Source organism: Leucopleurus acutus (assembly GCF_964270905.1).
Source record: "Leucopleurus acutus genome assembly, chromosome: 6".
NCBI lineage: Eukaryota > Metazoa > Chordata > Mammalia > Artiodactyla > Delphinidae > Leucopleurus > Leucopleurus acutus.
Genome location: NC_139149.1, coordinates 37,788,210 through 37,803,046, shown reverse-complemented (window position 1 = coordinate 37,803,046; position 14,837 = coordinate 37,788,210). Strand labels below are relative to the sequence as shown.

General features: G+C 43.5%; 1 protein-coding gene across 1 annotated transcript in view; it reads right to left on the bottom strand.

The window, feature by feature from the left end:
* Positions 1 to 14,837, bottom strand: part of KIF5C (kinesin family member 5C) — a gene marked incomplete at both ends in the record, with an annotated part of 148,726 nt that overhangs the window by 64,113 nt on the left and 69,776 nt on the right. Inside the window, 5 exons of the mRNA XM_082840740.1 lie at positions 1,773 to 1,897; positions 6,519 to 6,606; positions 7,495 to 7,550; positions 7,818 to 7,866; positions 13,335 to 13,439. Of these exons, the coding sequence (XP_082696866.1) occupies positions 1,773 to 1,897; positions 6,519 to 6,606; positions 7,495 to 7,550; positions 7,818 to 7,866; positions 13,335 to 13,439 (423 nt within the window). The remainder of the gene's footprint in view (positions 1 to 1,772; positions 1,898 to 6,518; positions 6,607 to 7,494; positions 7,551 to 7,817; positions 7,867 to 13,334; positions 13,440 to 14,837) is intronic.

The following is a 14,837-nucleotide window of genomic DNA, read 5'->3' as shown; positions in this document are numbered from 1 at the left end:
AACTCCCAACGATAGAGATGAATGCATGTCCAAGGGGAGATTTTTTCCCAAAGAAAAATTCAAAGATTTCTCTGGAAATCATGTGTGGGTCCCCTGCTTACAGATGAAGAAATCACAGAGCTGCTGTGTCACAAGTATTAATAGTAATAGTCTATTCACAAGGTGTTGTTTAAGGTGCTTTCACACTTGAGCATCTTAGCTCCATGAAATATGCGAGACAAGTACAATCACCTTCCTTTCACAGACAAGAAAATTTTGAGCTCCAGGGATGTCAAATTGCCCACCCAAGGGAAGAACACCATTTAAGAAAGACAGGACTAAGACCCAGAGCTCTGTTCTACTAGATCACACTGCTACATTCATGCAGATACATCTAGAGCAAGGAAAACAGATGTTAGCACAGGAAATGACGTGCAGGACCACAACTTTAAAATGCCTCATAAATATCATAAGTAATAACCGCTGACACTGTGCAGGCCTCCACTCTCAACTGCCTGCATTAAGCACTTTTCAGCTGCATTTAGGCCTTACGTACTCATCTCTGTGCTCTAAAGGGAAAGGGGGCAAGCTTGGGAAGAGGGAAGGGTCACTGGGAGCTTTGTCTGGACCCATACCACAGGTGCGGCAGCAAAGCAGATGCTAGTTGCTAATGGCCGGTCTGGAAGTGAGCAATGCTGCTCTCTACTCCCGTTCTGGTGGGCATCTGTTTAAAGTTACAAGCCTGGACCAGTTCGATTTTCGACTGCCAACTAGGAGGATACGTGTGATCTGCTCAAGGCTGAACAAACGCGGACAGGAGAACAATCCAAGTAGCCATTCCTCACACGGATGTTAGCGGCCATAACTTGGCGTCCAGCAACTCAGTGGTGGGAGCAGTAAGTGGGGATCAATGACACAGTCTGGGAGACTGACTGAGCTTCAGGGCCGGCCCTGATGGGGACAGTTAGCACGACATCAGAGATGAGGGAGGCCACATGGGATTGTGCAGAGAGACTTGCTCTGTGATGCTGTCCGAGGTGGGCAGTGCCCCCAGCCGGGGTGTGGCAGCAGGAGCCTCTGGTGGTGCTATGGAAGTGAGGCTGGGAGGGCAGAGGGGAGTTTCTGGGAAGCCTATTCGGTCCGGAGTATGGCCTCAGCCAGTGCCTGGGAGAGCATGGAAAGGGTACAGATGCCAAAAGAAAATCCTCACAAAATCAGAGAAGGGTCAGGGCTTGTGGCTAAAACACTGGCTCCAGACCCCGTAGACTGAAGGGAGTGAGGCTGCCCACACAGAACACGGTCAGTTCATGCCTCCTGCAGAGAGAAGCCGGGAAGGCAGGGAGAGCCCCACTTTCCAGATCTTCTATCAGCAAACAAACCTGCAGAGGCAGGCCTGCCACATTCCGGCGTCAAAGCCCCTTCCTGGCCTATTTGAATCTGTTAAAACACAGAGATCTTTCCTGTTCTCAGAAGTTCACGTCCCTCCAGCATTTGTGCCGCTGCCTTTGCCAGGCTAAGTTCACACCAACACTCGCCTCATGTCATCATCAGGGTCTATTAGGCATAAATCAGGTTGGCATTCAAAACACCTCCTGTGACATGAATAGGGGACTTCAGGACCAGAAAAGAAAGAGCAGAGAAATGAAGGTTAAATTTAATAACATCTTAGCACAACATCAGAAACTTTAAAAGCTCTTTAAAACCAGGGAATAGAAAGACATACAAATTATCCCATTGCACACTGAAGCCAATCACGGGGAAACTGTGGATAATACAAATAAAGAACCAATTACCTTTTCGCTCCCAGCCAAATCAACTAGATAAAGCTTCCCACTGAGTTTTTTTTCAGTCTCTACATTCTCTTGTTTAATATTAATCAGGAAGATACTGTGACTTCTAGAGCTGTGTTCATTCATGTCTGAAAAGGAAAACAGTTTACTGCTCTACAAAGAACATATAAATTTAGGTAGCAAGCATCTCAATAAAAAACACAACAAATCATGCCTAATAGCTCCGTTTTTTGTAAGTCCACTCAATTTAAAAAATTACCTGAGACCATTTCTCCTGCAAAACAACGCCCACTCTAGAAATGAAAGATTTAAAATATTTTCACGTGGCAAAGAAATTAATCTAAAAATCGTGGTCAGTGGTTTAAGAAAACAGAGTCTTGAGCTCTGCCTGAAGCCGCCATCCTCCAACACCCCAATCCAGCCCACCTCTCTCCTTGAAGAGCTCAAGTCTTCCTCCCCTGCCTCATTTTAAGTCCCTCAGCCTTTATCATTCTGATGTATTCCATCTTCTTCATGTGTGTAAGCCTTGCCTTATCAGTGATATCATAAGCTTTCTTAAGGAAGAATTATGACTTTCTTAAGGAAGGATCAAGACATACATTTTCTTCTATAACCCATGCTAGGCACATAGAAGGTCTCAAAGATGAAATATGCTTCATTAGGACCAAGTACCAAAAATAAAAATCTTCTTGGACCCTGGTCTTTGCTCACCAGGCAGGCAGAGACCCCAGTGACTGTTTTACTCAACCCCACTAGCAATTATTTCTCAAAACTATCTAACAAGATTATGTGGGAAAAAACCCTAAAAGATTCCACAAAAATGTTAGAACTAGTGAATTTGGCAAAGTTGCAGGATACAAATGCAATACATAAAAATCAGCTGCATTGGGCTTCCCTGGTGGCGCAGTGGTTGAGAGTCCGCCTGCCGATGCAGGGGACACGGGTTCGTGCCCCGGTCCAGGAAGATCCCACATGCCGCAGAGCGGCTGGGCCCGTGAGCCATGGCCGCTGAGCCTGCGCGTCCGGAGCCTGTGCTCCGCAACGGGAGAGGCCACAACAGTGAGAGCCCCGCGTACCGCAAAAAAAAAAAAATAGGTCTTTCATGATGGTTTCCTCTGCCAAACCTTCCTCGCAGTTCCATTATAGATAATAATGAACCATCCAAAAAGGAAATTAAGAAAACAATTCCATTTAAAATTAGAACAAAAAGAATAAGATACTTAGGAATAAACTTAACCAAGGAAGTGAGGGGCATACACTGAAAACTATAAAATATTGCTAAAAGAAATTAAAGAATACACAAATAAATGGAAAGATAATCCTTGTTCTTGGAAAGACTTAATATTATTAAGATGTCCATACTACCAACAGATTCGATGCCATCTCTATCAAAATCACAATGACGTTTTTTGCAGAAATAGAAAAGTCCATCTTAAAATTCAGATGAATCTCAAAGGTCCCTGAATAGCCAAAACAATCCTTAAAAAGAGTAGAGCTTAATGCCTCACACTTGCTGATTTCAAAACTTACTACAAAGCTATGGTAATCAAAACAGTGTGGTATTGTCATAAAGGTAGACATATAGACCAATGAAATAGACAGCCTAGAAATAAACCCTCACATAATATGGTCAAATAATTTTCAACACGAGTGTCAAGAGTGACCATTCAATGCGGAAAGCAGTCTCTTCACCAAATTGAAAACTGGATATCCACGTGCAAAAACGAAGTTGGACTCTTCCTTTAAGTCATATACAAAAGTTAGTTAACTCAAAAAGGACCAAAGACCTAAATGTAAAAACTAAAACTATAATACCTTAGAAGAAAACATAGGGGAAAAGGTTCATGACACGAGATTTGGCAATGATTTCTTGGATATGACACCAAAAAAACATAAGCAACAACAGCAACAAAAAAGATAAATTTAACTTCATCAAAATTAAAAACTTTTGGGCTTCCCTGGTGGCACAGTGGTTGACAGTCCGCCTGCCGATGCAGGGGACACGGGTTCGTGCTCCGGTCCAGGAGGATCCCACATGCCGCGGAGCGGCTGGGCTCGTGAGCCATGGCCGCTGAGCCTGTGCGTCCAGAGCCTGTGCTCCACAAGGGGAGAGGCCACAACAGCGAGAGGCCTGCGTACCGCAAAAAAAAATAAATAAATTTAAAAAAAATAAAAACTTTTGTGTGTGAAAGGACACTATCAACAGTGAAAAGGTAACCCACAGAATAGAAAATATTTGTACATCATATATCAGATAAGGGATTGAGATCCAGAATATATAAAGAACTCCTACAAATAAACAACAGTAAAAAGTCAAACAACCCAATTTAAAAAAAAATGGGCCAAGGATTTGAATAGCACTTCTACAAAGAAGATGCACAAACGGCCAATAAGCATATGAAAAATGCTAAACATCACTAATCCTTAGGGAAATGCAAATCAAAATCTCAATGAGATAGCACTTCACATCCATTAGGATGATGATTAAAAAGAAAAAAAAAAAAAACCCAGAAAATAAGAAGTGTTGGCAAGGATATGGAGATATTAAAACTCTTGCACACTGTTGGTGAGAATAAAAAATGGTGCACCTGCTATGGAAAACTGTATGGCTGTTCCTTAAAATATTAAAAGGAGAATTACCGTATGATCCAGCAATTCTACTTCTGGGTATTTACCCAAAAGAACTGAAAGCAGGAACCTGAACAGATATTTATAAATACTTCCATGTTCATAGCAACATCACTCACAATAGCCAAAAGGTAGAAGCAACACAATGTCTATCTGTGGATGAATGGAAAACAAAATGTGGTCTATGCATACAATGGAACGCTATTCAGCCTTAAAAAGGAAGGAAATTCTGACACACGCTACATGGATGAATCTTGAGGACATTATGCTGAGTGAAACATGCACGTCACAAAAGGACTTATTTCATTCCACTTATATGAAGTACCTAGAGTTGTCAAATTCACTGAGACAGGAAGTAGGGTGGTGATTACCAGGAGTTGGGAGGAGGGAGTATGGAGGGTTATTATTCAATGGATATGGAGTTTCACTTTGGGATAATTAAAAATTCTGGGAAAAAAAATTCTGGAAATAGGAAGTGGTGATGGTTGTAAATATTGTGAATGTACTTAATGCCACTAAATTGTACACTTAAAAGTGGTTAAAATGGTAAATTTTATGTTGTGCATAATGTAACAAAATAAAAAAAACAACAACTTACCAGAATGATAAGAAAAATAGTAATGTTCTGGACCAACAGTTCTGAACCAGGGGGCCAAGAAGGACTGTCAGGTATGTCATGAATAATTCATAACCAACAATAACTTAAGAAACAGTGAAAAACTTCTTTACAAATGAGAGATGCTATTAGTATAAGAATATCAGTCTTACATTCTTTCCTATATGCGTATAAGCAGAAGAGAAAGAAGTAGAGCTTAACCTACACTGTACACAGGTCTAGGCTCACCTATGAAACTTGCCATGTATAGGAATATCATCTGATACATTTGTGGGGGTAGGGAAACAGTTGAGAATTACAGTTCTGGATCAAAGGATCATAGCACCAGTCGACCAAGCAAAGCTTGAAACTCTTCTACACAATGCGGGTAACTCACTACCTCTCCAGGTAGGCTTTACTTGGGGCAGCATTAAGGACTAGAGTTCTTCTTGTGATAGGTTAAAATCTGCCTCCATGTAGCTTCAACAATTCTGGGTGGTCTACTCATTCAGATCAAACAAAGCAAGCTGACTCTCTTTCTTAATGTCAGCACCTTGAAGATATTATGAAGAATATGTTAAGAAACACTGCATTGCCCATATGCCCTCCCCAGATATTTTTCTCTCTTCAAAGCTAGAAATCCTTCAGGGACTTCCCTGGTGGTCCAGTGGCTAAGACTCCGTGCTCCCATTGCAGGGGGCCTGGGTTCGATCCCTGGTCAGGGAACTAGATCCTGCGTGCCGCAACTGAGAGCCTGCATGCCGCAACTAAAAGATCTCACCTGCCACAACTAAGACCCGGCACAGCCAAATAAATAAATATTAAAAAAAAAAGTTAGAAATCCTTCATTCTTTCAAGTCCTCTTCACATGAACTCATTCTCATCTGTGCACATCTCATCTGAATAAGACAGACAGCCCCCATCTTTTCATGGAAACTCTGCTGCTCTAACCACCACCTGACCTGCTTCCCTGAGACAGGCCGAGGAAGGCATCGCAAGGTAAACCAGCTGACCTGACTATGTTTGTTACCAACAAGGCATCACAAAGTTTACAGTCAAGCTCCCGTTCCTCCATGTCTTTCTTTTCCTTGTTTACAAAGGGCAGAAACCTAACATGGTTTCTTTCCATGCGTATGACTGGCCTATAGAATCTGTTGGTTTGGATTTTTTTAAACAATAACATGGTTAAAATAAATGAACTTATAAGCTTACTTTCTTCCCCCTTTAGTTGGTTGGTTGGTTGTTTACCCCAGTGTTCAGGCTTAGGCTGTTACCAGGGCCCAGTCAGTGAGTGTCGCCCGACATTTCCAACAGGCCCCTGGACAGCAGGAGGCGCTGTTTCCCAGGACCTGCCCAGGCCTGCTGGTATTGCTTACACCCCTGTGTTTTTGAGTGCCTGTCACTGCTTTACAACCGCCTTCCCCTGCATTATTTCCACTTGGACCTCATTACCCCCACCCAACCTGGTTGGTAGGCAGACATTTGTGTCCTAAGATAGAGGGGAGGGAACACCACCCCAGGCTTACTCGTTACAGCCACGTGGCGGTTTGCTTTGCCTTCATCTATCACGTCCATGACCTCCTCGGGGCTTGACACAAACCGCTCGGTGCACCCCTGCAAGACAGCCAGATCAGGTTGGTCATGGAAAAACTGAAAAGCAACATGACTTTGCTAAACATTTTCCCACTTCTCTTCTAGAGCTGCCAATCCAGAGAAAGGCTGCACTGTCGACCCAACAACTTTTCCTCCTGGCCTAGGGCTTGCAGTGTACATTAAAAAGAAGTCTGGGGCTTCCCTGGTGGCGCAGTGTTTGAGAGTCTGCCTGCCGATGCATGGGACACGCGTTCGTGCCCCGGTCCGGGAGGATCCCACATGCCGCGGAGCGGCTGGGCCCGTGAGCCATGGCCACTGAGCCTGCGCGTCCGGAGCCTGCGCTCCGCAATGGGAGAGGCCACAACAGTGAGAGGCCCGCGTACCGGGAAAAAAAAAAAAAAAGTCCGAGCAAACGCTAGGAAACCCAGAAGTAAACCACCAGAAATAAATGCCAGATTTTAGGTACATATCCATAATCATCAGCAGTGGAGACAGAAAATACAGAAGGAAACCAATGACGGAAAAAGAAATGGATGAAATCTTGCTTTGCCTTTCAATCTAGCCACCAACTTTAATTAGATACTGAAGTTGTAGACATAGTGCTATGACAGGTTTCTCCTAAGTGCAAAGTATGAACAACTGTACTCAATACCAAAGCCTCTTTAAAGGTGAATAATGTTCAGTTCTCCAGTTCTTACCTCATGTGATTTGACATCTGTGATATACTTACATAGAAACAACTGAAGAAATTAAAAGTCAGTTTTTTTAACCAGATGAATATTAAATATAAGGAACATGATTAAATATCTATATGCAGTTTATAAGGTAATATTCTGGGCATCTTATGTAATAATTATGACAGTGACTGGAGGGAAATCAATTGCATCATCAATCAAGTTTTCCTCATACCTTTACGTACGGGACTCTGTTTTTATCTTCATGAACAGCCAAGTTTGTCTTGGATACTACAGAGATGATAATGATGACATGCAAAGAAGAAAACAAAAGTTAAAGACCCTGTATTGGAGAAAAAATAGAAATTGTTACAGAAGATAGGTAAATCTAATCACTTTGCAATGACTCAAGTTAAAGCTTTGGCTGAGAATAAGCAGATAGCCTGAAGGCGATAGAACATCTCTATAAATTCCTTAAGCAGAAGTGCTGTACATCATGCCAACCTTTCTGGACTTCAGTTACAGAACAAATAAAAGACAAGAATTCGGGTTACTCACCATCGAGTAAGTCCCTGATTTTGTCCAGGTAGATTTCAAAATAGGAAACCTGATTAAAAACAAATTGATTTTGAAACAGAAATGCCACCCTGTATTTCAAAAACATCATTATTAGAACTCGTAAAAGCTTTTTGTTATGCCACGAAGAGTGAGAAGAGCTCTACAAAGTGAAGATTCAGAGTCTAGAGGGCGGAGCCCCAGCCCACACCCCTGGCCTCCTGCATCCTGCTTGTCAGCTTGCTCTACAAGTCCCTGCTCAATGGGCCCCTCTCCATCCCCACATCAGAGTTGCCTTCACTTCCAGCCAGGTGTTATTTACATCCTGTGCTAGACAGCCTTATAGGAGGACTCTACCTTTTCACCTTAGATGAGCACCAAGCAAACTTCTAGGTATGACAACAGCTAGAACAGAACATGTCCTTTGCAAGTAACTGTCAAAAATCAGTAGACCTGGGCTTCCCTGGTGGCGCAGTGGTTGAGAGTCCACCTGCCGATGCAGGGGACACGGGTTCGTGCCCCAGGTCCGGGAAGATCCCACATGCCGCGGAGCGGCTGGGCCCGTGAGCCATGGCCGCTGAGCCTGCGCGTCCGGAGCCTGTGCTCCGCAACGGGAGAGGCCACAACAGTGAGAGGCCCGCATACCGCAAAAAAAAAAATCAGTAGACCTCACCTCAGGCATGACATTAACAGCCGCTTCAGACCAGGGAGGGAGCATGTTCCAAACATTCACATGAAGAGGGTGGGGAGGGGGATAAGGGCAGTTTGCTTGGAACTACAGAACAGTAACAGGGAGAGAGCTGGTGATAGTGGGCAGCTTTGGGGAGTCCAGGAAGGATATGAACAAAATGCAATTTAATGAAACACAACTAGACTGTGAGAGGGAAAGGACGCCTTCCAATTAGTTATTCTCGAACTTCAGTCCCAGCACTGCCTATATCAGCATCTCCCATAGCGTCTGTGTAAATTGCCCTGAACCCTACCGCAATCCTCCTGAATCAGAATCTCCAGTAAGATTTAGGAATCGGCTTCTAAACTCCCCAGGTGATTCTTATCTTATCTCAGGCTGATATCTGAGAACAACTTTAACTGGATACGTGACCTTGGAGATTTAATGCACAAGTAACCAAGACCCTAGACCTCAATGTTCCCATCTGTCAAATGAAGCCATTCGACATGATGATATCAAAAATTCCCTCTAGGATTCTGTACTGTCTACACTTGCCTTCTGCAGACCAGATCAACTGTCCTCTCCTTCAAGTTCATGGATTTTTTTTTTTTTTTTTTGAAATCTAAACAGAGGATTGAGCCAAAATGGTGTTTTAAAAGTTGAAAAGTAGTTGTAAAGTTGGGATGTAACTCTACCCGTGAAATCTCACCCCTATATCCCAGCTCTGGACCAGTCCTGCCTCGAGGCAGGGGAAAGTGAACACTCCCTAACCCGGCACTGGTCCCAACCCAGCTCAGCCTTGGTTCATTATCTTTTGTCCGTGTCTCAGCCTGGAACCTCCTGATGCCTCGCTTCTCTGAGATCTGGGGTCCTGGCTTCAAACCCTGGAATCTGTAGCTGAGCATCCTCTCCCTGACAACCTCTGACTGCTTGAATGTCTGTCAAACAGCCCTGTCACTGACCCTCTCTGTCGTAGATACAACTACCTGACCTTTGAAAGACCTACTGCTCTGGAAACCTCTCCCTGTGGCTGGAATCCTAGGGTCTGCTTGGCCTCTAACCTTAGACATTTCTAACCCAGCCCTTCTGCAGCCCACTCAACCCTGGTTCCAACCCATTCTATGTATTTCAGAATTGTCTGGTCTTCATTAAGACTTTTCTGTTATCTTTGGGATCTTAAGCTTGTGCCCTTACTTCCATAGGTTACAGAGAAAATTAATGACATCCAAAGACTGGTTGTGAACTAGATATTAGGAAATCTGGCAATTAGAATCTTGTTCATTTAATATAAGTAGAAAGAGAATCCTGATTTGTTAGTTTCTTTTTACCATAGCAGATAGTGGCTGCTTTGGGGTGGGGGTTGAATTTTGTTATTTTTGTCACCTCAAGTACTTTGTAAAACCAGATGGAAGAAAAACAAATAAGCATTGTTTGGCACTAGGAGAAAGCATGTTCAGAAATAATGTTTAAAACCTCTGTGAGACCGGTCAGAATGGCCATCATCAAAAAATCTACAAACAATAAATGCTGGAGAGGGTGTGGAGAAAAGGGAACCCTCTTGCACTGTTGGTGGGAATGTAAATTGATACAGCCACTGTGGAGAACAGTATGGAGGTTCCTTAAAGAACTAAAAATAGAGCCACCATATAACCCAGCAATCCCACTACTGGGCATATACCCTGAGAAAACTATAATTCAAAAAGAGTCATGTACCACAGTGTTCACTGAAGCATTATTTACAATAGCCAGGACATGGAAGCAACCTAAGTGTCCATTGACAGATGAATGGATAAAGAAGATGTGGCACATATATACAATGGAATATTACTCAGCCATAAAAAGAAACGAAATTGAGTTATTTGTAGTGAGGTGGATGGATCTAGAGACTGTCATACAGAGAGAAGTAAGTCAGAAAGAGAAAAACAAATACCGTATGCTAACACATATATATGGAACCTTAAAAAAAAATGGTTATGAAGAACCTAGGGGCAGGACAGGAATAAAGATGCAGACATAGAGAATGGACCTGAGAACACGGCGGGGCGGTGGGAGGCGGGGCGGCGCAGGGGGAAGGGCGGGGGAAAGGGTAAGCTGGGACGAAGTGAGAGAGTGGCCTGGACATATATACACGACCAAACGTAAAACAGATAGCTAGTGGGAAGCAGCCGCACAGCACAGGGAGATCAGCTCGGTGCTTTGAGACCACCTAGAGGGGTGGGATAGGGAGGGTGGGAGGGAGGCTCAAGAGGGAGGGGTTGTGGGGATATATGTATACGTATAGCTGATTCACTTTGTTATACGGCAGAAACTAACACACCATTGTAAAGCAATTATACTCCAATAAAGATGTAAAAATAAATAAATAAATAAAACCTCTGTGAGACTCACTGTAAGGAGCAGGTTTTCAATATTGCCTTAATCAAGCCTCTTTTTCTTCATTAAGCCTGTCACTGCTCAGTTCAAAATAAGAAGCAGTCAATAACGAACCTGCTCATTTACAATTATTATTTGTGAAATAAGACAGCCTAACTACAAATGCAGGACAGGAAGCTGGACTGTAAAATTCAGCCCTAGACGTGAGTGTTCTTCCTCCTCTCCTTCCCCTTCATGCTGGGGCTATTTTTATCTTAATAAGAGTCTAATATGAGACCTTAGTTTGAGGGCAATAATTGGTTTAACATCTTACTCCAGGATTATCCCATAAGAGCCCTATAGTGCTTTAAGGTATTTAAATGCAAACAGCCTTAAAGATGCACTAAGCTCCCAAATCTTGATCCCATCAAAGCAACAAGTGTCTGTACCCTCAGATATAAAAAAACTCTAGCAAGGAGGAGAAGCTGGCTTCAGCCAACAAAAGGAGCTGTAAAGAAAAAGATTTGCCGGATGTACTTTATAATTGGGCAAACAGTTTCTGACTTGTTTAAATATAATTTGGGGAAGGTACACAGCAGAAATAAGTAAACGTGGAAATTTAATATAATGGAACAGGTACTGCATGTGGGGTTGGTCAGATCAAGAATCTAAATCTCAACTCTGGGGCTTCCCTGGTGGCGCAGTGGTTAAGAATCCGCCTGCCAATGCCGGGGACACGGGTTCAAGCCCTGGTCCGGGAAGATCCCACATGCCACAGAGCAACTCAGCCCACGTGCCACAACTACTGAGCCTGCGCTCTAGAGCCCGCGAGCCACAACTACTGAAGCCCGTGCGCTTAGAGCCCGTGCTCTGCAACAAGAGAAGCCACTGCAGTGAGAAGCTCGCGCACCCCAACGAAGAGTAGCCCCCGCTCACCACAACTAGAGACAGCCCGCGCGTAGCAACGAAGACCCAACGCAGCCAAAAATAAATTAATTAAATAAATTAATTAAATCAATAAATCTCAACTCTGCTGGGGACTTGATATGTCACTCTGGCCATCTGGCTCTATATCCACGAACTTCAGTTTCTCACCTCTAAAATGATGGGCCTAGGCACCTGGGTCCCAGCCTTCAAGGATGAGCAGCCTCTTGGTTGATCTGCTCACCTCCAAGTCTGCTAACTGCCCCTTTCTCCTCCACCTCCTTGTCAACCCCGTCCCCAGTCACTGTGGCGGGGACCCTACCAGCCACGTGCATCCTGGACACAGCTGATCAGAGCTGGGGGCAGGGGGTACCTACTGGAGGCTGGGCCAATGGGCCCCTCCCCAGGGGAATGATGAATTGGAAATAAGGGAATGTAGAGCAGGAGCTGCTGTGCACCCTCTTTCCCATACACAGAAAAGAGAAACATGGTCTGGAACAAGGGAAAGAAATTAAGCAAGAGGGTGGGGATTAAAGAAATTAAGAAACGTGGGGACTGTGGTGGAGATGGAGTTACTTTTGGGGGTAATGAAAATGTTCTGGAAGTAAATAGTGATCATGGTTGTACAATTTTGAAGATTTCCTAAAAACCATCAAACTGTACACTTTAAAAAGGTTAAATTTATGGTATGTGAACTATATCGCAATTTTTTTAAGTTAAAAAAAATAGGAAAAGCAGAGCCTGGATTTCTTACTTTTCCACAACTCCCCGCCCCCATGCCTGCTGTCAGATTCTGTATCTTATAACAACTTCCTCTATTTGCTTAAACAAGTAGCTTTCAGTCACTTGCAAACAAAGGCGTTCCAATGAATATACCCCTTCTACCAAATGTTATGAATTCACAGCTATAGTTGAGAGTAGAAATCTCTCTTTCAATTCAAATTTAAGCCAGAACATAGGTTTGAAAAACAAAAACAAAAACAAGGAGGAAAAGAATTCCCTTTCCTAACATTTCTCAGAAAGCGCTCCTCAAGATACTAGTCTGTCATCCTCCAAGGAGGGTAAAGTATGTCCACAGTCAAATAAGATAGGAAATATATTACAGTACATGTCCACTTTGCAGAACTGCGTTACATGTTAGCATATTTAAGCTTGGGGTAAGTTTAACATTGTCCAGCAAAGCATTTTCCCAGCTAATTTGACCACATACTACGCCTTTTCCATTGCAGCCCACTGAGTAATAATATGAGGGATTGTATTCCATGGAACACACTTTGGGAAATGCTGTCCTCACCCAATCATGGACACAGGCCAGTCAGATCTACAGAAATCCACAGGGTAAAGGGTAGAATTCAGACAACTACCAAGATGATTCCATCCTAAAAAGGGCTTTGACTTTATCTCAGTATTTCCTCAGTATTAGCCTGAGTCAGTAACTAATAAATATGGTTCTGCTGACCACAGGAATGTCATTTAAATTAGATAAAATCTTCTATGTATACATAAAAGAGAAAAGCAAAGAAACACGATCTGGGACTCGGTTTCTTCTCTTGGGACCCAATAATAGCACTTACCTTGATGTGGAACTCCAGGTTCTCGTCCATGGAATAGATGTGGTCAAAGATGTCGTGTGCGATCCTTGGGATGATGCCCATGAGTTGAGGGTCGTGTAGCTTCCCCTAGTGAGTGAAAAAGACAAACACAGGGAGCTAAAGAGTGCTGGGCGACACGTGAGAGGGAGAGAAGGGACCGAACCTGGGCTTCTTAAACAGGACTCCGTGGAACAGGGAGCACCACGCAGGACTGCCTGCTCCCTAGGAGAGCTACCCGACCTGCCAACAGACCGACAGTTAGCGGGGTAACTCAACCAGGCAGGGGAGAGCACGTCCTGCTGGCCTTGAAGGCCCCCAATATCCCCTCGTGCTGTCACTGCGCGCAGCAGATCAGTGTGTATGTGGGTGAGCGTGTGGGTAGGAAGGAGGGAAAGGGAGAAAGAATGAGGTTACATGTGTGACTGTAACATACTAAACGTGGGCTTTGTTTTGGAAATTTTACAAACTGACCAGAACCTACAAATCCAAGTTAATCTGCCTTAATGAAATCACCTTGCGAGCTGATAGATACAGTTTCATTCACATCATCGTTGCTCAAAAATTTCTAAGAAACTTATTCTGGAAATACCTTCAGTAGCACTTGACACACCAATCAAGAAAATCCATTTTACCCATTTCTTTTTAAAATCTGTAATTCCCAGCCCAAACTGTTCCAAATAAGTTTTGACTGTTTCTAATACATAAATCTGCTTATAAAATATTCTCTTATTCTTTCCTGGCCTTTTTCCACTTCTATTCATTTTACCTAAGGTGTGGATAGATAGGTGAATGTTTCTGTTATTTGGACTATCACTAAATCCATTTTCAAGATCCAGAATTTGCCACCTCTGAAGAGTTTCAAAAAGAGACGGCATAGGACCTGAAAGCAATTCCTAAAGAAGAGTTCTAGAAGTGTTTCAAGCAACAGGCTTAGCAAGGACCTCGGTGCACACCTCCCAGAGAGCCTTCTTCATGCCCACACCAAAGGAACACTGAAAAGTTCTATCACGGGTTAAACAACCCGTCGGCAGACAAACACGCATCTAAAGGGATTGCCAGCAACTGTCTTCCCAGAGAATCACACATGCCTTTGAGAAGTTCTAAAACTCTAGGAAGAAACGGAACTGGAAGCAAAGCCAGTCTGCTCTTTAGTTTTCCAGGGATGCTCAACAGGCTTTACAACTTTGACTCATACATCTTTGTTCAAAATCTGCCCAATACCTGCAAGATCTGCTTTGTTTTCCTCAATTAAGTCCTCTTTTTCTTTCAGAGGTTCACTGCCTGGTGCTTCTCTAACAAGATGACTTCCGAGCCAACATCTGAGTTACCAAAAGCAAGAAGTTGCATGAACCCTGGCACTGACTACAGGCCACAAAGCACTTTCCATTATGAGTCCTCCTTCACGCACCTGATTCCCGACCTTCCACTCTGTTCAAAGCAAGAGAAAAGCCGAATTCAGACACATCTGGCCTCTGGCTCTTACTC